General features: G+C 45.4%; 1 protein-coding gene and 1 non-coding gene across 2 annotated transcripts; both read right to left on the reverse strand.

The window, feature by feature from the left end:
* Window positions 1-2,144: 2,144 nt before the first annotated feature.
* On the reverse strand, window positions 2,145-27,293 carry LOC106555949 (cytochrome P450 2J2-like). Its single transcript, XM_087726124.1, has 9 exons — window positions 27,117-27,293; window positions 22,835-22,997; window positions 17,147-17,296; window positions 14,730-14,890; window positions 11,755-11,931; window positions 8,069-8,210; window positions 5,947-6,131; window positions 5,032-5,173; window positions 2,145-2,355 (listed from the first exon to the last, which is right to left on the reverse strand). The coding sequence occupies exons 1-9, from the start codon at window positions 27,291-27,293 to the stop codon at window positions 2,165-2,167; spliced, it is 1,488 nt and encodes a 495-aa protein (XP_087582250.1). The 3' UTR covers window positions 2,145-2,164.
* LOC148043474 (5S ribosomal RNA) lies at window positions 9,644-9,762 on the reverse strand. Its single transcript, XR_015698121.1, has one exon. It is a non-coding gene; the product is annotated as a 5S ribosomal RNA (ribosomal RNA).
* Window positions 27,294-27,566: the final 273 nt, after the last annotated feature.

Genomic DNA, 27,566 nt, shown 5'->3' on the forward strand with positions numbered 1-27,566 from the left:
CCTCAGGCACCTGGTGACCAAATCAGCCGCAAGGTGGACATAGGCTGGGAGAGTGGAATGGCCAGCAATGAAGCCCTGATTGGAAGGCACTCCTGTGGACTCAGCTGTGCATCTGGTCCTCTGAAAAGACTCTGAGTGACATTGATTGATTTGAACCTTAAATAAAGGGTTCCACCACAAAACCGCGTTCGACTAAACCGCGCTCGACGAAACCGCGTAGCTGATGTCATCAACAGCGCGACAACAGCGCGGAGACAGAAGCACGCTGTAAACGCTAAACCTAAAATTAACCCCTAAACCTAAACCTAACCCCCCTAAACCTAATCCTAAACCTAACCCTAAACCTAACCCTTAACCTAACCCTAAACCTAACCCTAAACCTAACCCTTAACCTAACCCTAAACCTAATCCTAACCCTTAACCTAACACTAAACCTAACCCTAACCCTTAACCTAACCCTAAAGCTAACCCTAAAGCTAACCCTAAACCTAACCCTTACCTTAAGTTGAATCGGCTTGCTTTCAAAGCGCTATTTAAAGCGTCCTTCTTTCTCCGCGCTGGCTGTTGTCACCCTGTTGATGACGTCAGCGACGCAGTTTAATCGGGCGCGGCTTAGTCGAGCGCGGTTTTGTCGTGCCACGAAATAAAGCCCTGCTTGTATATCATGGCCAGCTGGCCAAGGGAAGATGGTAAGCATGCAAAAGCTAGATCAGCTGACCCAGGTCATTAACTCTGATGGCTTTACATTTAGCTCTGCAGAACCATAAGACTTTAGTGGGTTGAACTAACTCTCCCAGGTTAGTCATATCATCCAAGCAAGATGAAGTGTTCCCCCACCTCTGGCAAGAACAATTTCCCAAAGGTATTTTTCCAAAAGGCAACTGCGCACTCATCAGCGTTATTCAAGTGACCCTGAGGGCACAGATGACCCTCCAAATGGCCTGAGTGACTAGAGTTTAGAGTTTTATTTCATTTGTATGCCGTCCTTTTCCCTAAGGGGACTCAGGGCGGTTCACAATTCACAACTCAAAAAGGGAAGGGGGGATACAAACAGTTTAACAAGAACACAAAACTATACATAGTTAAAAGCACAACAATCATACCATTCGAGATAGGGGCAGCGAATCTTTAGCCCCAGGCCTGTCGGAACAGCCAGGTTTTAAGGGCTTTGCGGAAGGCCTGGAGGGTGGTGAGGGTACGAATCTCCACGGGGAGTTCGTTCCAGAGGGTCGGAGCAGCCACAGAGAAGGCTCTCCTCCGGGTAGTCGCCAGTCGACACTGGCCGGCGGATGGAATTCGGAGGACTAACGACCAGATAACTGCAAAGCATATAAAGCCTTACCTGGACTAGGTAGTGGGGTAGCTGTTTCTCTCTCAGGTCAAAGGTGAGACTTTCTGGTTTTTCTTTGAAGGCATTTCGCTTCTTCAGCTTCTTGGATGAGAAGCGAAAAGTCTTCAGCCTTCAGTCAGAACTGAGGATGAGAAGGGAAATGCCTTCAAAGGAAAACAAACAAATAAAGACCTTTCGAAAAACTACCTTTAGTACAATCATGACCAGATGACTGAGAAACTCCACAGAACACAGGTGTCAAACTCGATTGCGTCCCCTGACGTATCGTGAATTATCACATTTTTTTTGTTTTTTAGCCTTCACAAATCCAGGATGGGCATGGCCTTTGCGTGACGCATCCAGCCTGCAGGCCGCCATTTTGAAAGGCTTGTCATAAACAATTCCCCAAAGGGCATGTCTAGGCGCTCCATCTTTGTGGCCGTTACCATTATCATCTTGTAGCAGCCACTTGGAAGGTCAAAACAGGGCGGGAATGGGTGGGGATTGGGTACAGCCTCTCCAACTCTGCCAGAGGTCATCTTAACCCCATCATACTACTGTGGGTGGAGTTGGTTTTTTCCCAATTATTATTATTATTTTTTGCTCCAAAGGAAAGCATCAAGACACAAGAAGAGAGGTGCCAGCCTCTCATCTTCTGCACAACGATTCTGGGTATGACTAATCAGGATATTCCTGACTCGTTCCTGGAACTTAAAAGGAATGGAAGGATGTTGTAGCTGCACCATATTAACACAGTTAACAGTTCCGTTCGAAGACCAATCAGACATTTAGAAGTTCACAGTCATAAATAAGCAACGATCATTATTTGGATATTTACAACGCATTGTGGCGGGGAATAGCACAGATTTTATAAGAATGGGGATGCACTGTAAGTCCATTCATAGGTTCTTCACTTAATCGTTTAACTCCTCTAGGTAGCTGGAAACGGAAGTTCCTCAGCAGGTTGGTAAAGACAAGGAAAATCTCCATTCTCGCTATCTGCTCTCCCAAACAGATGCGCGCCCCTGTGAAGAGGAAACAGAAGACAGCAGCAGCAAGTAAGAAATTAAGCGATATATTGTTCCAAAGGTGCTTTTTCAAGGTCACCGGAGTAGTACAAATCACCCCTTTCCCCGATGATAGCCGAGATGGGGAGCCGCAGCCAGACCCTCCTCTCCCTCTCCCTCTCTCTCTCTCTCTCCCTCCCTCCCTCCCCCTGACCCCAGTGTCTGGGTGGGAGTGGGCTGCCTGGAAAGAGGAAGGGAAGGAAAAGCGAAAGCAAAAGAGGGAAAGTGGGGCATTTTCAGCCCTGAATCCCCAGAAGGAAAAAGAGGCATTTGAGCAAAAGGATTTTTGCTTCTTCAGAAACTTCACTTTTTCTTCTGAATCTCAAATTTGAGGCTTTGAAGGTCAGGCAAGAGGGGAGCTTCTGTTCCTTCTGGGGGAGCCCCTGAATTTGGGGAGGAGACCCCCACCCCATAAGCCCCCTTTGCTCAATCGAGGCCTGGAGGGGGAAGGGAACTGAGGGAGGGTATTGGGGGCTCTGAGTTGCTTCTCTGGAACTGGCTCCCCTTTGTGAAAGGGGCTGGAAACCCTCCCTTTGAAGGGATCCATGGACCATATAGACCAAATTTTTAATCAAGAACAACCCCCCCCCCCCCCGGTCAATGGTGTCCCTCTTTACCAATGTTAAAATCTGGTCACCTTATACAAATGGCTTCCGTAGTCTGCAATTTTTTTCTCTCTCTGGAAATCCATTCCTACTCCCACATCATTCCAGCGGTGTTCATCCCAAATTATATAGCTAAAAGTCTGTAGAGATTCTCAGTCATCCAGGTCATGGTTGTCCCAAAGGTGTTTTTTCAGGAGACAACTGGAGTTTCTTGGGGTTTCTTTTTCCTTTGAAGACATTTTGCTTCTCATCTAAGAAGCTTCTTAGGCTCTGACAGGATGATGGGGAATGGAAGGATTTATACTCCTTGCTGACAGCTGGTCATTTGCACCCTTTTAGCGGGTCATTGAAATACTTGGAGGTTTATCTGTGTCCTCAGGGTCACCTGAATAGTGCTAATGGACTTCATCTATGCAACTTGGGATGAAGACCCTTCGAATGGTAGGAGTAGGAATGGATTTCCAGAGGGAAAAATGGCAAACTACAGGAACCATTCGCAGCAGATGACCCTAAGGACACAGATAAACCTCCAAGTGGCCTCTACGTCCCTCTAAAAGGATGCAAATGACCAGCTGTCTGCAAGGAATATAAATCATTCCATTCCCCATCATCCAGTCAGAGCTGAAGAAGCTTCTTGGATGAGAAGCGAAATGTCTTCGAAAGTAAAAGAGAAGACAGTCCAGTTGCCTCCTGAAAAAGCACCTTTGGGACAACCATGACCTGGATGGCTGAGGATGTCTACAGACTTCACCAATATATTGTTCTGAGTACCGTATTTTCCCTCAAAAAAGAGGCTGAAAATCTGGGTGTGCCTTATACAGTGAATACAGCATTTTTTGCCTCCCCAAACCCCACCCCCTTCACCAAAATGGCCGTGCAGAGCCTGTAGGAGGCTTTCAGAGAGCTCCTGGGGGCTGGGGAGGGCGGAAATGAGTGAAAAATGGACCGATGTTTGCTCAATTTTGCCCCCCCCCCAACCCCCAGGACCACTCTATAAGCCTCCTACAGGCTCTGCATGCAATTTTTTGACAAAAAACGGGCCCGTTTTCACAAAAAATGGACTGTTTTTTACGCATTTGGGGGGAGGGGCACACCCCAGGAGCACTCCACAAGACTCCTAAAGGCTATTCATGCCTTTTTTAAAAAAAAACTGACCCATTTTCATGAAAAAACAGGCTGTTTTGGGGAGGTTTACAGAGTGCAAAAAACAAAAAATCTTTTTTAACTTGCCTCTTTAAAACCTTGGTGTGTCTTATACTCCAGTGCGTCTTATACTCCAAAAAACACGGTGGTTGCCTTACGACCACAACCGAGCCCAAAATTTCCATTGCTAAGCAATGGAAGTTAAGTGCCCCATTTGATGACTTATTTTGCCACAGTGGTTAAGCGAAACACTGCAGTTGTTAAGTGAATCTTGCAGTTGTTAAGTAAATCTGGCTTCCCTGTTGATTTCGCTGGTCAGAAGCCAGCTGGGGAAGGTTACGCGTGTTGATCACATGACTCTAGGAACCTGCAACCATCATAAATACGTGCCAGTAGAAAAAGCGCTTCAGTTTTGAGCATGTGACCACGGGGATGCTGCAATAGTTGTTAAGTGTGACGACCGGTCATAGGTCACTTTTTTCAGTGATGTTGTCACTTTGAACTAAACAAATAATTATAAATCAAGGACTAACTAGTAATACATTTGTGGCAACATGTTGGTTCTAGAGCAGGGGTGAAATCAATTTACCTTCGCTATCGGTTCACAAAGGTGAGCATGCGTGCCACTCCGCACATGCGCAGAACCTTCCGCGCATGCGCAGAGCATCAAAAACAGGACATTTTGACGTCCGTGCGGGTGGGTGCAACCTCCCGCCGCCACTGCTACCGGTTCGCCCAAACCAGATAGAACCGGCTGAATCGCACCACTATTCTAGAGCCATAAAGACAGAGCTCAGAGGCTGCCTGATGGCCACTAAGGGAAGCTTTGAAACAGCAACATGTTTTTGACGCTACTTCCAGGAGTGGTAGCATAAAATACATTTACCTGCTCCAAAAGGAATAAATTCTTCTCTCGCCATAAATTTTCCATCTTTGTCCAAAAAATGATTGGGGTTGAATTTTTCAGGGGTCTCCCACTGCGTGGTATCCAGAAGAACTGAACGGAGATCGGGTACAATTATAGATCCCTGTGAGAAAAAATCAATTCAATCAGAAGGCTTCTAAGTCAAACATGCTCCTATTCTATTCTTAACAGAGAGTTGGACTAAGCAGGGGATTGGACTAGAAAGGTCCCTTCCAACTCTGTTATTCTATTGTATTCTATTCCATTCTACTCTACTCTACTCTACTCTACTCTGTTCCATTCTATCCAGAATGTGTTTCAGGGATATGACTGAAATTACAGTGTTTGCGACAGCTAAATTCCCCTTCAAATTGTCATGGCAATATTATTTTATTGACCAATAATAGTTAGATTGCTTCCTGACAACCAGCAATTCCATCTTCCAATCTTTTTGATTCGGTTACCAAGTTCGCACAAATTGATGATGACTTACAGCTAGCCCTCCATAATTTCTTGTTCTTCAGATCTTTAGGAGGAGAAGAACAAAATCTCACCTATGCCAGATCAGAAATTCCTAAATCTAAAAGGTAGATTTATGTATCTATGAATATATTATTAAATATCAAAAAATATATATCTGAAACAGCTCCATTCGGATACAGTGCTGCAATGGTATAAATCAGTGGTGAAATTCATTTTTTTATACCGGTTCTGTGGGTGTGGCTTGGTGGGCGTGGCAGAGGAAAGATACTGTAAAATCTCCGTTCCCACCCCACTCTGCGATCACCCAGAGGTGGTATTTGCCGGTTCTCCGAACTAATCAAAATTTCCACTACTGGTTCTCCAGAACCTGTCAGAATCTTCTGAATTTCACCCCTGGTATAAACTGTTTTGTACCTTTGGAATGTAAAAGCCAAGCATGTTCATATCCTTGTTGCATCTTCTGGCAATACCAAAACTTAAGATATAATTTATCCGCAAGATCTCATGAATCACAGCATTGGTATAGGGCAGTTTCTTTCGATCCTGGTAGCAAATTAAGCCGGAGGAACAATTAGTTTGTATCTCCTTGTATACTTCATCTGAGAAAAACAAAGAGAACAAAGTGGTTTCTTTACCTATGACTTCAATTTATTTGTGTGTTTGTTGGTATCCCACAATTATTATTTTGATAAATAACTGAAAGCAGTGAACATATCCCACAAAACTTCCCCCACAACAACTTTGTGAGGCAGGGGTGGTATTCCCTGACCTTCCCTACCGGTTCGCAAATGTGAGCACGAGATTTCCCGACAGTTAAAACAATTTATAAGTGGAACGACTTGCCTTCAGAAGTTGAGGGTGCTTCACCACTGGAGGCTTTTAAGAAGAGACTGGACAGCCACTTCTCTGGACTGGTATAAGGTCTGCTGCTTGTACAGGGGGTTGGACTAGAAGACCTCTAAAGTCCCCTTCAACTCTGTTATTCTGTTAAAACGGTTTCACTTTCACTTGTCAGAATGGTTCCAGGACACTGGGGAAATAACTGATCAGACTCACTCACTTTCATTGTGTCTTACTTTATAGGCATAATCGGGGGACAGATATTTCTCTACTGCTTGGACCTACATAATGTAAGAGAAGAGCAGGCAAAGCTAGAAGTGTGGAGTTAAATGAGTCACCAGCCTGGAGTTGATAGGTAAAGGTAACATTTCCCCTCGCACATATGGGCTAGTTGTTCTTGTCTCATCTCTATTTCAAAGCCAAAGAGCCTGCGCTGTCCCAAGACGTCTCCGTGGTTATGTGGCCGGCATTACTAAATGCCGAAGGCGCACGGAACGCTGCTACCTTCCCACCAAAGGTGGTCCCTATTTTTTTACTTGCATTTTTACATGCTTTTGAACTGCTAGGTTGGCAGAAGCTGGGACAAGTAACGGGAGCTCACTCCGTTATGCGGCGCTAGGGATTCAAACCGCCAAACTGCCAAACTTTCTGATCAACAAGGTCAGCGTCTTAACCACTGAGCCACCGCGCCTTTACATGTCAGTAGACATGTCTAAAATTCCACTAAATGTAGTTACTCAGAATATGTACCAAAGTTGACTACACAGAAGGAGATGTGGTATACCCCTTTCCTCTTTGGATGTACAGTATAACGAAGATGTCCCTCTGTCTCCTAAGGCTTCTCAAATATAAAATATGAACACATCCTGCTTGAAGCACCATGTTTTTCGGAGTATAAGACGCATCTTTTCCCCTCAAAAAAGAAAGTGAAAATCTGGTGCGTCTTATATACTGAATACAACGTTTTTTGCCATTTGGTTGCCGAAACCACACCTCTTTGCAATAATGGCCATGCTTAGCCTTTAGGAGGCTTCCAGGGTGCTCTTGGGGGCTGGGGACAGCAAAAATGAGTGAAAAATGGACCGTATTTGCCCCCCAATGCCCAGGAGCACTCTATAAGCCTCCTAAAAGCTATGTATGCCCTTTTTTGATGAAAAAAACAGGCCCATTTTTGTGAATAACAGGCCATTTTGGAGAGGTCTGCATAGCAATAGCAATAGCAGTAGACTTATATACCGCTTCATAGGGCTTTCAGCCCTCTCTAAGCGGTTTACAGAGAGTCAGCATATTGCCCCCAACAATCTGGGTCCTCATTTTACCCACCTCGGAAGGATGGAAGGCTGAGTCAACCCTGAGCCGGTGAGATTTGAACCGCTGAACTGCTGATCTAGCAGTAGCCTGCAGTGCTGCATTTAACCACTGCGCCACCTTGGCTCTTCTCAGTGCAAAAACATAGTGCAAAAACCTTTTTTTAAAATTTGCCTCTTCAAAATCTTGGTGCATCTTATACTCCAAAAGATTACGGCAGATTCCATTAAAGATCTAAATTGGATGATATGGCCGAATTTTCTTATTTTAGCTGTTCATCGTCATTCCGCCCTGTATGAATTCAAAGACAGATTACAACTCCCTGCTAGAGAACATGAGTTCCTCCCCATGGGATGAAGTACACCTCTTTAATTACATTTCTCCTCACCTTGGACATCTGGATGATTGGTGATGTAAAGCAGGGCCCATTGCAAAGTGGTGGCACTTGTCTCTGTCCCGGCTATAAAAAAATCGACAATGCACGCAGCCAGATTATCTTCATCGTAGGTATTGCTGGGTTCATTCTTGCTCTGTTGAGATTATTAAAAAGAAATAGCAAAGGAGTGAAGTTATAGATGGTGAACCTCTTGCACGCATGCCACAGGTGGCATGCAGAGTCCTCTCTGCGGGCGCACAAGCCCCAGCTCAGGTCCACCACACATGCGCATGCACCTCCCAACAGCCAGATAATTTTTGGCCCTCTGCCACACATGCGCGGGGGTGGGGCGCATGCAGAAGGTGTGTGTGTGTGCACAGGTGGTGTGGGGGGTCGCGTGTGTATGTACGGGCTTTGTGCACGCATGCAGAGGGTAGGGGGCACGGGGGCAAGGGGAGCATGGGGTGGTCGCACACACATGCATGGGGGGGAGTGGGGTGATATTGCATACGCATTGCATTATGCACACAACAACTAAAAGCTTTGCCATCACTGGTATAGTCCGAACATTTTCGTGGGTAAGCATCTCTGGAAAGAGTTTTGAGCCGGGACAGTAATCTATAATGCCCATCAATGGGGAGACAGGAAAAGAATATTTTGAAACTCCTCTAGGATCTCTTTTGGGAACTGGACTTATTTTTTCAGGGAGTAAAAAAAAAGAGTCAAAATTATGGAAGCAACCACATGATCAAAGCCCCGTAATGCATCCGCAAGTGTGAAAAAACAGTCATGTTGTTTTTTTCAGTGCGGCTGTAACTTCAAACCATTTTTCGATCACAGCGCAATGTTTTCGTCGCGCTGTGATGACATCAAATGCGCGCTTTCGTCGAGCGCGATTTTGTCGTCCGCGGTTTTGTGGTGGAACCAACCACCCAACCCCCACTCATGCAGGAGACCCTACACCACTAAACAGCACTGTAGGTTTGTGGAACCTCTTCTATAGAAGAGGTTAGAACTGCCAGGAATCCACCCCTGATGCACATACAATATATACACAGCTAGCCCTTGACTCGAAACCGCTAATCCGGTGACAGTACAAATGCACCCCGGCACTGTAAAAAGGGTTGTATGACCGGTTTCCTCCCCACCTACGACCGTTGCAACTTCCCCACGGCCAGGTGATCCACATTCGGGGTACGGCCGACTGGCATGTCTTGATGAAAACTTGGTACTCTTCCCATCGGGCGTCCGACAGATAAAGTCAACGCGGCTGGCAGATCCGCTTAAAGACAGATGATTCACGTGTGAACGGCTGTAATTCTAGTCATCACTGTGGCAAAGATGCAATTCACTTCGCAAGCCCCCCTTGCTTGGAAAGGGAAAGGTAGAGCTGAAGTGCCGTGGCAAATCAAGGGCTACCTGCCTATCTCAAAAGGAAGCTCGCAAGCTTTGACTGACTGGGCGGCCATGGAGTATTGCGGGAGGGGCACGGGAGGGTCTGGGTGTGTTAAAAGCAGGGTTGCGTTCTGTTGGCCAGGCTGCAAGTGGCACCAAAAGTCTCAAAAAAGGGCAGCAAAAAGGGGCAAAAGCCTACAGCACCCGGTATTCCCAGGCGGTCTCCCATCCAAGTACTAACCAGGCCTGACCCTGCTTAGCTTCCGAGATCAGACGGGATCGGGCGCTTTCAGGGTAGTATGGCCGTAGACAGCACTCAAGCTGCTTGCCGCTGCCTTTAAGCACCCAGCAGCGCCCCCTGTTCGAGCCCTCGTAGGGAATCCGACGCAGGCCCATCTGATTGCCACAGGCCCATCCCTCCTCCTTTGCCTGACGCTCAGCCTGTCTCTACCGTACACACCAGCTTCAGGGATGTGCCTCTCGGGATGTTCCCACAACTCCTCCATCCTTCTCCCCTCAACCCAGCAAGCCTCGATGCATCCCAGACGGCTCCTGTGCCAGTCCGCTGGCCGCGCCTGCCCCCCCGTTCCGACGGAACCTGCAGCTCAAATGCAGCTGCCAGACACTCTGCCCTTCAGGGCAGGCCGTTCCCACTCTGGCCAAGCAGAGACAAAAGCCAGCTGCCAATCAGATCTTGATCACGGGAGCAGGCCGGCAGAAGGAGCATAGAAGTCAAATCTTGACTGAAACGTTTTCTCTCTCCTTGGAGGATTTCTTAGTTCTTTTCTTGTCGCTTATACATTTTGGTTTTTGAAACCGTACTTTCACTTTCCAGAATTCATGTACATATACATAGGTAGAGACATGTACAGGTCCATGCACATCAGTGGTGGGTTTCTAAATTTTTTAGAATCTCTTCTGTAGATGTGGCCTGCTTTGTTGGAATGGCTTGCCAGCCATGTGACCGAGTCGGCATGGTGCAACTTGTAAAACGTTGTGAAACTCAACGCACTTGCTTAGCAACTAAAATGTTGGCTCAGATACTCTGGCTTTTGAAGCATGCAAGTCTTAAAGCTGTCAAGTTACACCCTAACCCTTTAGAAAAAAAACCCAAGGGGTGTTCAAAGTTGACAGCTTTAAGACTTGTGGACTTCAACTCCCAGAATTCCTCCTCCAGTCATGTTGCCTCAGGAACTCTGGCATTGAAGTGTGCAAGTCTTAAAGCTGTCAAGTTACAAGACCTTTGCACCCCTAACCCTTTAGAAAAAAAAACCAGGGGTGTTCAAACTTGAAAGCTTTAAGACTTGTGGACTTCAACTCCCAGAATTCCTTCTCTCGCTCTTCATCTTGATGATGTTCGGACGGACGGACGGGAGCGGGGAGCTGGAACCGGTTCTAAACGGCACTGTAGATTTGTGCAACCTCTTCTATAGAAGAGGTTAGAACTGGCAGGAACCCACCCCTGATCCTGTGACTACACCGACGGAGACTGTATGCTCTGAAGCTCCTTTCTGCCTATGAATCAGAGATGGTATGCTGCTGGTTCACATCAGTTCGGGTGAACCAGTAATGGCTGTGGCGCGAGGCTCCGCCCGCCCACCCTGACATCATCAAGGACCTTCTGGGCATGCCCAGATGTACACCCCCGCTACCGAAGAAAATAGAATACCATCTCTGCTATGAACGTATGAGTTACATAGCCCTGATATTTACCTGACAAGGCTGCCATGTAAAGCAAAGGAAACAGTCTTCTTCAGTCCAGGTTGTCCTCAAATTATAACAGTTCATTTAGTGACGGTTCGAAGTTGCAGCGGCACTGAAAAAAGGAACTTATGACCGTTTTCACACTTGCAACCATCACAACATGGGTCATGTGATCAAAATTCAGGAAAAAAAACCCTCCTAGCAAGTGGCTCATATTTATGACAGTTGCAGAGTCCCCAGGATCATTTGATCTGCTTTTGTGACCTTCTGACAAGTAAAGTCAATGGGGAAGTCAGATTCACTGAACGACCGTGTTACTAAGGTAACAAGGGCAGTGATTCGCTTAACAACGGTGGCAAGAAAAGTTGTAAGGAGGCGGCAAAATCCCCCTCAGAAATGCTTCACTTAAGAGAAATGTTGGGCTTGATTGTGGTTGTAAGTCGAGGACTCTCTGTACTAGGAAGGCAATTGGAGCGAGGAGGAGCGGGGGAAGAGAGTAATCTGAATGATGCCCTTTTAATAGACTGTTCAAATGTCTGGCCTGTTTCTCTGGTTGCAAAATAAGTAAAGGAGGAATTCCAATGAGAGATAATACTCACTCTTTTCAACTGAAGTAGATAGTAATCAATAAAATCTCGGGGTTCGTGCAAGGACTGGTTTTCCTTGTGCTTCTCAATTTCCTCCTTCACCAGATCATAGATAAACTTAAAATGGGACAACGTCTTTTGATGTGGCCCAGGAATGCGACTCATCAGCCAGGGAAATACTTCGTACAGCTGAAAGAAAGTAAACTTCAGGCCTGCAGCCATCTTTTCTTTTGGATCTTTGGCCTGCCACACCTTCTATTATTCTACTGTGCATTTTCTATGGTGGGAAAATGGGAGGGGGGATTGTAAGGAGTGAGATGCGATGTAGCCATAACAACATTCTTTCTAGAAAGCCAAGGTCATCCTTTGCCTTTGCACCTCTGCACCTGACCGGAATTGGATGGGTGGAACGGCCAGCATGGCAGTGGGAGATTGGACCATGGGATGGACTTGTGGGTGTGGGGGCAAGATCGTGAACTTTCAACTGGGTGGGGAAAACCAGGAAGCTTTCAGATTCGGGTTTTCCCAGATGTGCCAACATGGCTCTCTTAATAAATTGGAACTTTGAGCAATACTTTGCCTTGGACTCCGATTTACTTTTGGATGCTATTTGGAACCCTGACAGTAAAATCATCATCGCTGTTATAATAACAAAACCTATTTTACACTCCTTACAATTAACACTTTGCTGACATGGATCGGGCCATTGCTTGTGCCCAGTCCAGGGGAAGGATATTGCAAAATCCCCATTCCCTCCCCACTCCTGGGAGAAGGATACTGTAAAATCTCCATTCCCACCCCATTCTTCAGCCAGCCAGAGATGGTATTTGCTGGTTCTCCGAACTACTCAAAATTTCCACTACCGGTTCTCCAGAACCTGTCAGAACCTGCTGAATTTCACCCCTGAAGTTTCCCCCATTGGCTTTGCTTGTTGGAAGCCGGCAGTGAAAGTTGCAAGCGGTGATTATGGGACCATGGGATGCTACAACTGTTGTTATTGCCAGCTAATCACTGAGTGCCCGAATTGCGATCACCTGATCGTGGGAGAACCTGTCCTAAGTCCCACTCATGCAGAATTGTCGTAACTTTGAGCGATAGTTGAGTGAATGGTCGTTCCGCAAAAACTACTTCTTTTTGAGGTAGTCCTCAACTTACAAGAGTTCGCTTAGTGGGCATTTGAAGTTAACAATGGCAATGGAATAAGTGACTTGTAACCATTTTCCACACTTACGACCGTTGCAGCATGTGACGGTCAAAATTCAGACTCTTGGCAACTGACTCATACTTATGACAGCTCCAGAGTCCTGGGGTCATGGGAACACTTCTTGTGACCTTCTGACAAGCTAAGTCAACAGGGGAAACCAGATTTGTTGAGTAACCATGTGACTCATTTAACAGCAGCCGCGATTCACTTAACAAATGTGGCAAGAAGAGTTGTAAAATGGAGCAAAATGCACTCCCTTAAGAACTTTCTCTTTCAGCAACATAAATTCTGGGCTCAACTGTGGTCGTAAGTTGAGGTCTACCTTTTCTGTGGTGGGCTCTCCTTTCCCTCTGCTCTCCCCCGCCACACACATGCACACTACACTATTTACTCCATACATTCATTTATACTCTTGTTAAAAGACCTGTGCTCTTAAAAGACCAGACTACAATACAGGTAGTGGGTCTGGGTACTTGAGAGACCGCCTCCTGCCAATTACCTCCCTGCGACCAATTAGATCACATAGATTAGGCCTCCTCCGAGTTCCATCTGCCAGTCAGTGCCGACTGGCAACTACACGGAGGAGAGCCTTTTCAGTAGTAGCTCCGACCCTTTGGAACGATCTCCCCGTGGAGATTCGTACCCTCACCACCCTCCAGACCTTCCGCACAGCCCTTAAGACCTGGCTAGCCCGTCAGGCCTGGGGACAAAGATAACTGTCCCCACCCGAATGATGAATGAATGTTGCTTACTATTTTACTTCTATGTATTGTTTGTGTCTATTGTCTGTATACCCCCCCCCCCTTATTTTAGGTAAGCCGCCCTGAGTCCCCTCAGGGAAAAGGGCGGCCTATAAGCATTAATAAATACAAATACAAATACAAATACAGGTAGTTCTTGACTTATGACCATCCGTTTAATGACTGTTCAAAGTTACAACAGCCGTGAGAGAAAAAGAGACTCATAACCATCTTTCGGACTTTCAAAACGTTGCAGCGTCCCAATGGTTTTGCGTTCAAAATTGGGATGATCGACTGGGGATGGTTGTAGTATTCTGGGATCATCTGGGCACCTCTTGCTACCTTCTGATGGGCAAAGTCAGTGGGGAAACCAGTTCTGCTTAACAAACCACGGTGCTCATTTAATGGCTTGCGGTGAGTCACTTAGTGACTGTGGCCGGAAAGGTCGTAAAAGGGGGCAAGGCTCATTTAATAACCGCCTTGCTTTGCGAGAGGAATTTTGGGAACCGTTGTGGTTGTAAATCAAGGTGTCAGAATTGGGATAATGTCAGCGTTCCAAATATCATGCAGAATTAAATCAGAGTCCAAGGCAGAGCTATCCTTAAAGTTCCAATTTAATAAGACAGACCTGTTGGCAACCATCTGTGGAATCCCAATTCTGGAAGTTAATTAGGATTCCCACCCAGTTGAAAGTTCATGATCTTGTCCCCACACCCACAAATCCATCACATGGTCTAATCTTCTTCTTCCACGCTGGCATCTCCACCCGGCTGGTTCCGGTTAGGTGTCGAGGTGCGGAGACAAAGAATAACCTTGAGCTTCTAAAAAGGAATTGTTTTGTTTTGTAAACAACCCATTCCACCCCTTGCTATTCTCCCCCCCCCCCACTTAATAAAAAGGCATACTAAAGATGAAGCTAGAAAAGAGAGGATGGCAGGCCAAAGATTCTTAAAGGAACAGCTGCAGGCCCGACACAAGGATTACGCGTGTAAATTTTTAACCCGATGTGAATCAATCTGGTGAGAAAACAAAAGCTCACTCACCACATGAGAGAAGCTGCCCATAAACCTTGTGCCATAATTTATGCCGTCGGTTAGTTTCTGAAAGTTTTCCTCTTCAAGAGAGAATCGGTAGCCAAACACCAAGATGGCTATCAAATTGAAGAAAGCGTTGGTGACCGGCAGCAAAGGATCTAAGGGCTGACCTGAAAATTTAAGAAATGGATTGTCAAATGAATAAAATATGAAAGTATCGCATCCCGTTGCCTGCAGAAATGTGATAAATCCTTGGCTTTCAACTTTAAGCACTTAGCAACTGGTCCAGATGACATTTTTCACCCTGAAAAGCTATTTATGACCTGGATTTGATGTTCCAATGGCTGCGCCCGCCCGCCCTCACACACACAGACACACACACAGTCGTATCCACAGGTGGGTTCCTACCAGTTCGGCCCGGTTCGGCCATATAGCTAGGTAACTCGGCCGGACACGTGATCATACGGGTTCTATCCTGGATGCTGTCAACTTTATTTTCTTTCTTCATTTTTAATGAAGAACGTGTGTTTTTTCTTCCTTTTATAATGGTATGCGCATGGCAGTCCCAGAGAGGTAGCAATAGCAATAGCAGTTAGACTTATATAGCGCTTCATTGGGCTTTCAGCCCTCTCTAAGTGGTTTACAGAGTCAGCCTATCGCCCCCACAGTCTGGGTCCTCATTTCACCCACCTCGGAAGGATGGAAGGCTGAGTCAACCTTGAGCCGGAGAGATTAGAACCGCTGCAGATAACAGTCAGCTGAAGTGGCCTGCAATACTGCACCCTAACCATTGCGCCACCTTGGCTCTTAGGTCCAAGAGACGGGCTGTTTTTCGTAAAAATGGAGGTGTTTTTGCCTTTCCTCAGCCTCCAGAGGCACTTTGCAGGCTTCCGAAGGGCAAGGGAGGGGAGGGGAAAATGCCGCCAGTTTTGGCAGAAAACGGGTGAAAAACGGGCCGTTTTTTGCAAAATTGAGGCGTTTTTGCCTTCGCTAGCCCCCAGAAGCACTCTGCAGGCTTCAGAGAAGGGCTGGGGGAAGGCAAAAATGCCTCAATTTTTGTGAAAAACGGCCCATTGTCCACCCATTTTTTGTAACAACAAAAAAAACGGGCCCGTTTTTGTTTTCCCCCAGCCTTGCTGAAGCCTGCAGAGTGTTCCTAGGGGTCGGGGAGGACAAAAACTTTTTTTTTTCGTACTGGGTAGTTTGCAAGCGCTCCCTTAGCTCTGGCGAGGCTGGAGTGTCCCCTCCCCACTGTCAAAACTTTTTGCCACTGTTTCGATGAGCCTGGCTTGGTGAGTGAGTCATGTGACTGATTGTGCATATGTGATGTCAAGTTGGCCACACCCACATGCCCCTCCCATCTAGCCATGCTCAGTAGTAAAAAAAATTGAAAACCACCCCTGGCCGCATCTCTGCATTTTTGGCATTTGGCAATGCAGCCAAATGATGCAAGGACCAGAATTTACAGGTAGTTCTTGGTTTACGACAAACGAACCCAACATTTCCATTGCTAAGTCATTAAGTGAATTGCATCTCGTTTACGACCTTTTTTTAAGTACAGCTGTTAAGCAAATCACTCCAGTGCTTAAGTGCAGTTGTTAAGCGAATCTGGCTTCCCCCCCTTGAGTTGGCAGGTTGAAAGCTGATTGGGAAATGGTGGTCACGTGATCTTGTGAGTGTGCAATGATCAAAAATGCATGCCAGTTCGCCAAGTGCCCGAATTTTAATCTTGTTACCATGGGAATGCTGCAAACAGTCATGTTACAGGTAGTCCTCGACTTGCAACAGTTCATTTAATGACCGTTGAAAGTTACAACGGCACTGAAAAATGTGACTTATGACCGTTTTTCAGAGTTATGACCTTTGAAGCACCCCCATGATCATGGGATCAAAATTCAGATGCTTGCCAACTGGTTCGTATTTATGACCATTGCTGTGTCCCAGAATCGCGTGATCCCCTTTTGCGACCTTCTGACAAGCAAAGGGGAGGCCAGATCCACTTAAAAACCGTGTGACTAACTTAACAACTGCAGGGATGTTGCAACCATATGACTGCACTGAACAACTGTGGTAAGAAAAGTCATCAAATGGGGCAAAACGCACTTAACCAATTTTTCACTTAACAACATAAATTTGGGTCTCAATTGTGGTCGTAAGTCAAGGTCTACCTCGACTTCTGTTTTCTGACAAAAAATGTCCCATAGAAAGCAACAGGTTTGCTTAATGACTGTGGTGTCCACTTTACAACCTATGCATTTGCTTAATGGCCAACACACAAGAAAAGGTAAAATCAAGTAGAGTCATGTGGTAACCTGTTTAACAACTATCACGTTTTATGATCATAATTGCAAGCTCAATTATCATCATAAGTCAAGGACTTCTTGTAAAGATTTAGGTAAACTAGCTCTTGAGCTGGTCTCACCAACCGTTGGCATGAGTGAAGGTCTCCACTAGCTGAGCGGCCTCTTCTTGGATTTCAATCTCTATGCTTGTCTTCCCCACTCCAAGTTTCCGCAAAGCAACTAAGCCGAATCGCCTCTGCTGCTTCCAAGTGTGTCCGTTGGAAAGAATAATGCCTCAATCAAACAGAAATAAGTGAGGGAAATAAATAAATAATGTTACTCTTTTATAGCAATAGCAGTTAGACTTATATACCGCTTCATAGGGCTTTCAGCCCTCTCTAAGCAGTTTACAGAGTCAGCATATCGCCCCCACAGTCTGGGTCCTCATTTCACCCACCCCGGAAGGATGGAAGGCTGAGTCAACCTTGAGCCGGTGAGATTTGAACCGCAGAACGGCAGCTAGCAGTCAGCTGAAGTGGCCTGCAGTACTGCACTCTAACCACTGCGCCACCACGGCTCCGAGGTGCACTTTTGCATATAAAAGTGCAAACTGTAACACGAAGGTGTGAGAATCTTGGCGCTGTTTTTCCTGTTGTAAATCACCGTATTTTTCAGAGTATAAGACGCACCGGAGTATAAGACGCACCAAGATTTTGAAGAGGCAAATTAGGAAAAAAAAAAGTTTTTCCACTCTGCAGACCTCCCAAAAATGGCCCATTTTTTTGCGAAAATGGGCCCGGTTTTTGTCCAAAAAAAGGGGGCATGAATAGCCTTTAGGAGGCTTGTAGAGTTCTCCTGGTGGCTGAGGGGGGCAAAAATGAGCAGAAAATGGTCTGTTTCTTTGCTCAATTTTTGCCTGCCCCGGCCCCCAGAAGCACTCAGGAAGCCTCCTAAAGGCTATACATGGCCATTTTTGCAAAGGGAGCGGGGTTTCAGGACGCCAAAAATGCTGTATTCAGTGTATAAGACGCACCCAGCTTTTCAGCCTCTTTTATGAGGGAAAAGGGTGTGAATTATACTCCGAAAAATACGGTAAACACAAATGTAAGCAGTAAAGACAATACAGGGCGACTTGCTAAAATTCCTTTGATATTGAGATACAGTAAAATAAGTCTGAAGACAAGGACACCAGTTCGTGAGATGGGAACCCCCGCCTGCCTAAAATGAAATAACAAAGTGGCACAGATAAGATAAAGGGGTTTGCAGGCAAGGTCACGATGATGTCTTGAAATGCGAATTAACTTCAAAGAATGACTTTGGAGATGGGGAGGACTTCTTCTTAGGCGTTGTACGAAGTTAGCCCCCACCCCTCTCCTAGAAGAATGGAATATCCAAGGAAACATTGAAAAGGCAGAATATTATATTTCCCTGGATAAGAAATGGAGAAACATGTTTTAACACAGGAATCAGACTCACTCTTAATAGTCCTCACTTTCCTTAATGGGCCATTAAAAGCCTGGACCAGACTATTTTACACAACCATTTAAACATGAGCCAGCCGTGGGCAGCAGCTGCCAAAAAAGCCAACACAGTTCTAGGCTGCATAAACAGAGGGATAGAATCAAGATCACATGAAGTGTTAATACCACTTTATAATGCCTTGGTAAGGCCACACTTGGAATACTGCATTCGGTTTTGGTCGCCACGATGTAGAAAAGATGTGGAGACTCTAGAAAGAGTGCAGAGAAGAGCAACAAAGAGGATTAGGGGACTGGAGGCTAAAACATATGAAGAACGGTTGCAGGAACTGGGTATGTCTGGTTTAATGAAAAGAAGGACTAGGGAAGACATGATAGCAGTCTTCCAATCTCTCAGGGGTTGCCACAAAGAAGAGGGAGTCAAACTATTCTCCAAGGCACCTGAGGGCAGAACAAGAAGCAATGGGTGGAAACTAATCAAGGAGAGAAGCAACTTAGAACTGAGGAGAGATTTCCTGACAGTTAGAACAATTAATCAGTGGAAAAGAAGTTGCCTCCAGAAGTTGTGAATTTCCAACACTGGAAGTCTTTAAGAAGATGTTGGATAGCCATTTGTCTGAAACGGTATAGGGTTTCCTGCCTAGGCAGGGGGTTGCACTAGAAGACCTCCAAGGTCCCTTCCAACTCTGGTATTGTATTGTATTGTATTGTATTGTATTGTATTGTATTGTATTGTATTGTATGGTATTGTATGGTATTGTATTGTATTGTATTGTATTGTATTGTATTGTATTGTATTGTATTGCATTGCATTGTATTGTATTGTATTGTACATAACAAAGATTTCCCCCCTTCAGATCCAGGGTGATGGGATTAAGCAATGTTCAACCAAACCTGGACTCAAAGCATAACCTAAAGAGTTGCCCTTGCATGACCCCATAGGAGTTTGACAACCAATCAGAATACATTTCTTACACAGGAACAGGAAACAGAGAAATGGGGCTGAACAGAGAGTATAAAGCCAGCAACTTTCAGCATCCCGTTGAAAGTTGACTCAACATCTGGAAGCATGTGATCCCCCTTTTCTGTTCAGGAACTCAAGCCATGTGGTCCTGTCCACCATTAAACCATCTTTCCAAGCAGTCTCCAGTGTCTTTTTCCCCGCTTGGAGTTGAACCCAGAAGGGCATTTCTTCCAACAGTGTCACGCGTAATGATTAGAAAAGTATAAATTGTATTGCTTGAAGAATTGTATTGTTTTTTGAGCCATTGGGAAGAGTCTGGGAGGCCGCGCTTGCAACCGCTATTTCATTTCTTTGCAATAAAGCTTTTAATTGTGAACCAGACTTGTCTTTCGCATTGTGAGTATAAGAATTGGGTTTCAATATCTCACATAAGTGAGAAATGGTTACTCGTAAGAGAGTTGCATCAAAGTTATGAAATCATCGGCTTGAGTGTTCCTGGGTGCTCCCTGAGCTGAGCTGATTTCTTGAAGAGGTTTCACGACTCAAACTACACAATATAACCGGTGCTAGTAGAGCTACAAGGATCTTGAACACAGGGCCCTTTCTAACAAAATGAAATTCAATGGAGAGTAAGCAAGCAAGCAAACTAAAAGCGTGGCACGACAAAACTGCGGTCCACTAAAGCGCGCCCGATTAAAGCGCGTCCCTGACGTCATCAGCAGCGCGACAACAGCGACCGCGGAGAAAAAAGGGTGCTTTAAAAAGCACTTTGAAAGCAAGCCGATTCACGTTAAGGTAAGGGTTAGGTTTAGGGTTAGGTTTAGGGTTAGGTTAAGGGTTAGGGTTAGGGTTAGGGTTAGGGTTAGGGTTAGGGTTAGGGTTAGGGTTAGGGTTAGGTTAAGCGTTAGGGTTAGGGTTAGGTTTAGGGTTAGGTTAAGGGTTAGGGTTAGGGTTAGGGTTAGGTTAAGCGTTAGGGTTAGGTTTAGGGTTAGGTTAAGGGTTAGCGTTAGGTTTAGCGTTAGGTTAAGGGTTAGGTTTAGGGTTAGGTTTAGGGTTAGGTTAAGCGTTAGGGTTAGGTTTAGGGTTAGGTTAAGGGTTAGCATTAGGTTTAGCGTTAGGTTAAGGGTTAGGGTTAGGGTTAGGTTAAGCGTTAGGGTTAGGTTTAGGGTTAGGTTAAGGGTTAGCGTTAGGTTTAGCGTTAGGTTAAGGGTTAGGGTTAGGGTTAGGTTTAGGGTTAGGTTAAGCGTTAGGGTTAGGTTTAGGGTTAGGTTAAGGGTTAGCGTTAGGTTTAGCGTTAGGTTAAGGGTTAGGTTTAGGGTTAGGTTTAGGGTTAGGTTAAGCGTTAGGGTTAGGTTTAGGGTTAGGTTAAGGGTTAGCATTAGGTTTAGCGTTAGGTTAAGGGTTAGGGTTAGGGTTAGGTTAAGCGTTAGGGTTAGGTTTAGGGTTAGGTTAAGGGTTAGCGTTAGGTTTAGCGTTAGGTTAAGGGTTAGGGTTAGGGTTAGGTTTAGGGTTAGGTTAAGCGTTAGGGTTAGGTTTAGGGTTAGGTTAAGGGTTAGCGTTAGGTTTAGCGTTAGGTTAAGGGTTAGGTTTAGGGTTAGGTTTAGGGTTAGGTTAAGGGTTAGGTTTAGGTTTAGGTTTAGGATTAGGTTTTGGGGGTTAGGTTTAGGTTTAGGGGTTAATTTTAGCTTTAGCGCTCCCAGCGTGCTTTTTTCGTCGTGCTGTGATGATGTCAGGTACACGGTTTCGCGCGCTTTAGTCGAACGCGGTTTTGTGGTGGAACCAACTAAAAGTAGATATATAGACTGGTTGAAATCAGGCTTAATAGCAGTAATTGTGAGAGCGATCTTGGAGACTTAGCGGGCAACGAGCTAATTATGAGCCAGCAGTGTGTGGAACAGCCAAAAAAGCCAATGCAATCCTAAACTACATTAACAGAGGGATACAATCAAGATCAAGTGAGGTACTAATGCCACTCTATAAAGCCTTAGTAAGACCACACCTAGAGTACTGCATCCAGTTTTGGTCACCGCGCTATTAAAAAGATGTTGAGACTCTAGAAAAAGTGTAGACAAGAGCAACCAGGATGATTAGGGGACTGGAGGCTAAAACATACAATGAATAGTTGCAGGAACTGGGCATGGCTAATCTACTGAAGAGAAGGACCAGGGGAGACACGACAGCAGCGTTCCAATATTTGAGGTGCTGCCGCAGAGAGGAGGAGGGGGGGGTCAAGCTAATTTCCAATATCTCAGGGGTTGCCACCAAGAAGAGGGAGTCAAGCTATTCGCCAAAGCACCTGAGGGCAGGACAAGAAGCAATGGGTGGAAACTAATCAGAGAGAATCAATTTAGAACTAAGGAGAAATTTCCTGACAGTTAGAACAATTGATCAGCGGAACAACTTGCCTCCAGAAGTTGTGAATGCTCCAACGCTGGAAGTTTTAAGATGATGTTGGATAGCCATTTGTCTGAAATGACATAGGGCAGCGATGGCGAATCTTTTTTGGCCCGCATGCCATAAGCGGGGGGAGCGCAGGGGGGGTCGTGCGCGGGCATGCCGCACGCATAATACAATGTGCAACATCCCCAGTGTGCATGCATGCATGACAGGCGCAACTCCCATTTTTTTGCCTGCTTTTTTCACCCTCCCCAGGCTGGAGGCTTTCAAGTAGCCTTTGGGAGGACAAAAACAGCCTCTCCCCGCCCCGAGGCCCTCCGGAAGCTTCAGGAGCTTCCCTGAAAGCTCCGGAGGGCTTAAACCGACCCTACAAGGAAACTGGAAGTCCGCTCCCGAACTTCCGGTTTGCCTGTAGGCCCTATTTTTGCCCTCCGGAGCTTCAAGGAAGCTCCTGAAGCCTCTGGAGGGCCTCCGGGGGGCAGGAGAGGATGTTTTCACCCTCCCCAGGCTCCTATAAAGCCTCTGGAGTCTGGGGAAGGTGAAAAATGGCTTTAAAAAAGGCTGAACTCAGCTGGCCAGCGCGCGCATGCCTCGCATGCCCTGACGAATGGCTCCACATGCCACCTGTGGCACGCGTGCCATAGGTTCGCCATCCCGGATATAGGGTTTCGTGCCTAGGCAGCGGGTTGGACTAGAGGACCTCCAAGGTCCCTTCCAACTCTGTTATTCTGTGATTCCACCAGGGTCTCCTGCTTGAGCAGGGGGTTGGACTAGAACAGTGTTTCTCAACCTTGGCAACTTGAAGATGTCTGGACTTCAACTCCCAGAATTCCCCAGCCAGCATCCGCTGGCTGGGGAATTCTGGGAGTTGAAGTCCAAACATCTTCAAGTTGCCAAGGTTGAGAAACACTGGACTAGAAGGCCTACTGTAGCAAATAAATAAACAGAAGGAAAGGGGGGGGGGGAGAGGAAGAAGTACACTTCACAACTTACCTTTCCCTTTGGACAGATCTCTTAAAAATGGGGTCTCTACTCGCTCAGAGAAGTAGTCAGCATGGTCGATCAACCCGTGTTTTACAACTTTGTATCCTGATAGCACTATTACAGGTAGATTCCATGCCAGGAGCGTGTAAATGTTTCCGTAACGTTTCGCAAGCTGCCATGTGGGGGGGGGGGGGGGCAGGAGGGGGTAGAGAAGAAGAAGAAGCAGGAATACATTCAGGTGAAGAAGAATACAGGTAGTCCTCAATTTGCAACCAAAATTGAGACCAAGACGGTTGTCAGCGGAGTTTGGGCCTTGTTTTACGAATTTTCTTGCCACCGTTGTTAAGTGAGTCGCTGCAGTTTTTCAAGTCAGTAACAGGGTTTTGAAGTGAATCTGGCTTCCCCGTTGACTTCGCTGGTTGGAAGGTCACAAAGCGGGAATCACATGACCCCAGGACATTGCAATGGTCATAAATACGAGCCAGTTTCCAAGCGTCTCGATTTTAATCACATGACCATGGGAAGGTTGCAGCGGTTACAAGTATAGAAACGGCCATGAGACACTTTTTTTTCAGCGCCATTGTCGCTTCGGTCACTATGTGAATGGTTGTTAAGTGGAGGACTACAGGTAGTCCTCAACTTACAACAGTTCATTTAGTGACTGTTCGAAGTTACAACGGCACTGAAAAAAGCCATCTATGACCATTTTTCACACTTATGACCGTTGCAGCATCCCTACAGTCATGTGATCAAAATCGAGACGCTTGGAAACTGACTCGTATTTATGACGGTTTCAAGGTCTCGGGAGTCATGTGATCCCCTTTCGCACCCTCCTGACAAGCAAAGTCAATGGAGAAGTCAGATCCACTTAACAGCCCTGTCACTCACTTAACAAACTGCGGTGATTCACTTAACGATGGTGGCAAGAAAGGTTGTAAAACAGGGCAAAACTCAAAACCAACGTCTCGCTTATCAACATAAATTTCGGGCTCAATTGTGGTTGCGACTCTGTTTGGTTCCTTCTTTCATATCGAGTAAGAGGTAAAAATTATCATCATCATCATAAGCAACAAACCATGATCATCATTCCAAAGAGCTGCTCCTCACTTTCCGCGTAGGACTCATAACCACCTTTCTCAGTCTGTTCCTCCTCCTGGTTTTGCTTTTCAGCCAAGATTCCTGCTGTTTTTCCCCTCTCATCTTTCCTTAATTTTCCTGGGTTCTCTCCATCTATAGTTTTTTATTCTAGTATCCTTTTGAACACAGAACAGACTTATATTCCGCTTCACAGTGTTTTACAGCCCTCTCTAAGCGATTTACAGAGTCAGCATATTTGCCCCCAACAATCTGGCTCCTCATTTTACCCACTCGGAAGGATGGAAGGCTGAGTCAACCCTGAGCCAGTCAGGATCGAACTTCCGGCAGTGGGCAGAGTCAGCCTGCAATACTGCATTCTAACCACTACACCACCAGGCTTGTTCCTCCCTCCCCTTCCCTCTTTCTTCCTTCCTTCCCTCCCTCTCTCCCTCCCACCCTCCTTCCTTCCTTCATTAGCATTTAGCAATAGCATTTAGACTTATATACCACTTTATAGTGCTTTGAAACCCATTCAGAGTCAGCCTATTAGCCCCCAACAATCTGGCTCCTCATTTTACACACCTTGGAAGGATGGAAGGCTGAGTCAACCTTCAGCCAGTCAGGATTGAACTTCTGGCAGTGGGCAGAGCCAACCTGCAATACTGCATTCTAACCACTGCACCATCAGGCCTGTTCCTCCCTCTTCTCCCTCCCTCCTTCCTTCCTTCCTTCCTTCCTTCCTTCCTTCCTTCCTTCCTTCCTTCCCTCCCTCCCTCCTTTCTTCCTTCCTTCATTAGCACTTAGCAATAACATTTAGACTTATATACCACTTTACAGTGCTTTGCAACCCTCTCAGAGTCAGCCTTTTTGCCCCCAACAATCTGGCTCCTCATTTTACCCACCTCGGAAGGATGGAAGGCTGAGTCAACCTTCAGCCAGTCAGGATTGAACTTCTGGCAGTGGGCATATTCAACCTGCAATACTGCATTTTAACCACTGCGCCACTAGGCCTGTTCCTCTCTCCCCTCCCCTCCCCTCCCCCCTTCCTTCCTTCCCTCCCTCCCTCCTTCCTTCTTTCCTTCCTTAGCACTTAGCAATAGCATTTAGACTTATATAGCACTTTATAGTGCTTTGCAACCCTCTCAGAGTCAGCATATTTGCCCCCAACAATCTGTGTCCTCATTTTACCCACCTCGGAAGGATGGAAGGCTGAGTCAACCATGAGGCCGGTGGGATTTGAACTGCCAAATTGCAGGCAGCTGGTGATCAGCAGTAGTAGCCTGCAGTACTGCACTCTAACCACTGCACCAGTGAGGGGTTCCGGCAGAGACTACTGGCGGTTCTCTCATGCACATGTTTGATGTGTGCTGCGTCTGCATGTGCAGTACAACCAAAATTGCTCTGCGCATGCGCAAAAACAAGACGGCGGCACTGTAGGGCGAACCGGTTCAGGGGAATGGCAGGCCTGGGTCGCTGCTGGTTCCAGCGACCCAGGCCGCCAAGCTACCGGTTCAGCCGAACTGGTCCGAACCGGTAGGAACCCACCATTGCAATGCGCTACTGCGGCTCTTGTAAGGACAGCAAGATTCCTTCCCAAGAGACAGAGAAACAGCTTGTAAAATTAGCAGTTTTCCTGATCACACATAAACATAGACCTCGTATAGAGACTGCCTCATTTAACAACAATTCCCAGGTAAGACCCCAGTGACTTTATGACTGAGTTTTGCATTTAAGAACTTGCAAAGCCAAGGAAAACTCAAGTAAGCCCATCAGCACAATCAGCAGTTCACTCAGTGACCCATCCCAACTGTGGTCACTACCAGGATCATTATATTTACAGACTCCCAAGCATCCTGGACATAAATTGTTTCAACTCCTACCCTCAAAATGACGCTATAGGGCACTGCACACCAAGACAACTAGACACAAGGACAGTTATTTCCCCGAACGCCATCATTCTGCTAAACAAATAATTCTCTCATCACTGTCAAACTATTCACTAAGCTGCATTGCTATTATTATTAGTCCTCTCATCGTTCCTATCACCCATCTCCTCCCACTTAGGACTGCAGGACTATAACTTTGTTGCTTGTATCCTTACAATTTATATTGATATTGATTGTTTCCTGATTGCTTATTTGTACCCTATGACAATCATTAAGTGTTGTACCTTCTGATTCTTGATGAATGTATTCTGTTTTATTTATGTACACTGAGAGCATCTGCACCAAAGACAAATTCCTTCTGTGTCCAATCACACTTGGCCAATAAAGAACTCTATTCTATTCTGTGCTGTGCTATTCTACTCCTATTCTATTCTATTCCATTCCATTCTCAAATATCTATTCTATTCTATTCCATTCTCAAATATCTATTCTATTCTATTCCATTCTCAAATATCTATTCTATTCCATTCCATTCTCAAATATCTATTCTATTCTATTCCATTCCATTCTCAAATATCTATTCCATTCCATTCCATTCTCAAATATCTATTCTATTCTATTTCATTCCATTCTCAAATATCTATTCTATTCCATTCCATTCTCAAATATCTATTCTATTCTATTTCATTCCATTCTCAAATATCTATTCTATTCCATTCCATTCTCAAATATCTATTCTATTCTATTCCATTCCATTCTCAAATATCTATTCTATTCCATTCCATTCTCAAATATCTATTCTATTCTATTTCATTCCATTCTCAAATATCTATTCTATTCCATTCCATTCTCAAATATCTATTCTATTCTATTCCATTCCATTCTCAAATATCTATTCTATTCCATTCCATTCTCAAATATCTATTCTATTCTATTCCATTCCATTCTCAAATATCTATTCTATTCCATTCCATTCTCAAATATCTATTCTATTCTATTCCATTCCATTCTCACATATCTATTCTATTCCATTCCATTCTCAAATATCTATTCCATTCCATTCTCAAATATCTATTTTATTCTATTCTAATTCTATTCTGTTATCCATTTCTCTCCTAAACAAATTCTCAATCGCCTAAATGTCATGTATTCATTCTCCAGACTTTATAGACCCAAATCACAGGGTCTCCATCACTGCCACCAAAGTCAAATGACTGCAGTTCTTTTCATTAAGTTTAATCAATAAAACAAGTATAAATAAATAAATAAACAAGCAAGCAAGCTTCATAATCAAAAAACAAAATACACAAGTGGGGGGGAAAAAATACCTGAACGAGAAGATCCGGAGTAAGCCTAAAACCAGTCAGCCAGCCGATTCCAATTACAGGAAGTGGCAAAGGCCCCGGTGGGCATCTTCTGAGTAACCGGAGTTGTTTTACAAAGTACACTCCTGAAAGACTCAGCAGGAGAAGCAGAAGCATTGAAAACATCCAGAGTTGCTCCATTGTTTCCACTTTTCCTTTGGATCAAATCTCTGTTTTCTCCAATCCCTTCCACCGAGAAGCGACTAGCATTGTTGGGTTGTTGTTGGGATTTTTTTTTTAAAGAGTGCTTTATATAATCTACTCAGGAATTGTTTGCAACATAAAAGCTTGTACCGTATATAATTTGTGTAGGAATGTGTTCCTCCTTGCGAGGCTCAAAAGACATTTGTGGTTAGGAGGATGGATAAATCTGATAAGGCTCTTGAAAGGAGCTGAAAACAAAGGGCATAGGAT

The sequence above is a fragment of the Thamnophis sirtalis genome, unplaced genomic scaffold, assembly GCF_051295495.1.
Source record: "Thamnophis sirtalis isolate CommonGarterSnake01/CBP01778 unplaced genomic scaffold, rThaSir2_p1.2 scaffold_11, whole genome shotgun sequence".
In the NCBI taxonomy this organism is placed as follows: Eukaryota; Metazoa; Chordata; class Lepidosauria; order Squamata; family Natricidae; genus Thamnophis; species Thamnophis sirtalis.

Bases quoted from the DNA above. Each gene is read 5' to 3' on its own strand.
- LOC106555949 (XM_087726124.1), bottom strand. From the start codon at position 27,293: ATGGAGCAACTCTGGATGTTTTCAATGCTTCTGCTTCTCCTGCTGAGT. The intron at 6,132-8,068 runs GTGAGGAGAAAT...TGTTTTTCTCAG, and splicing joins CAATCATCCAGATGTCCAAG to ATGAAGTATACAAGGAGATA. The intron at 5,174-5,946 runs GTACAAAACAGT...TTTTTCTCACAG, and splicing joins TTGGCTTTTACATTCCAAAG to GGATCTATAATTGTACCCGA.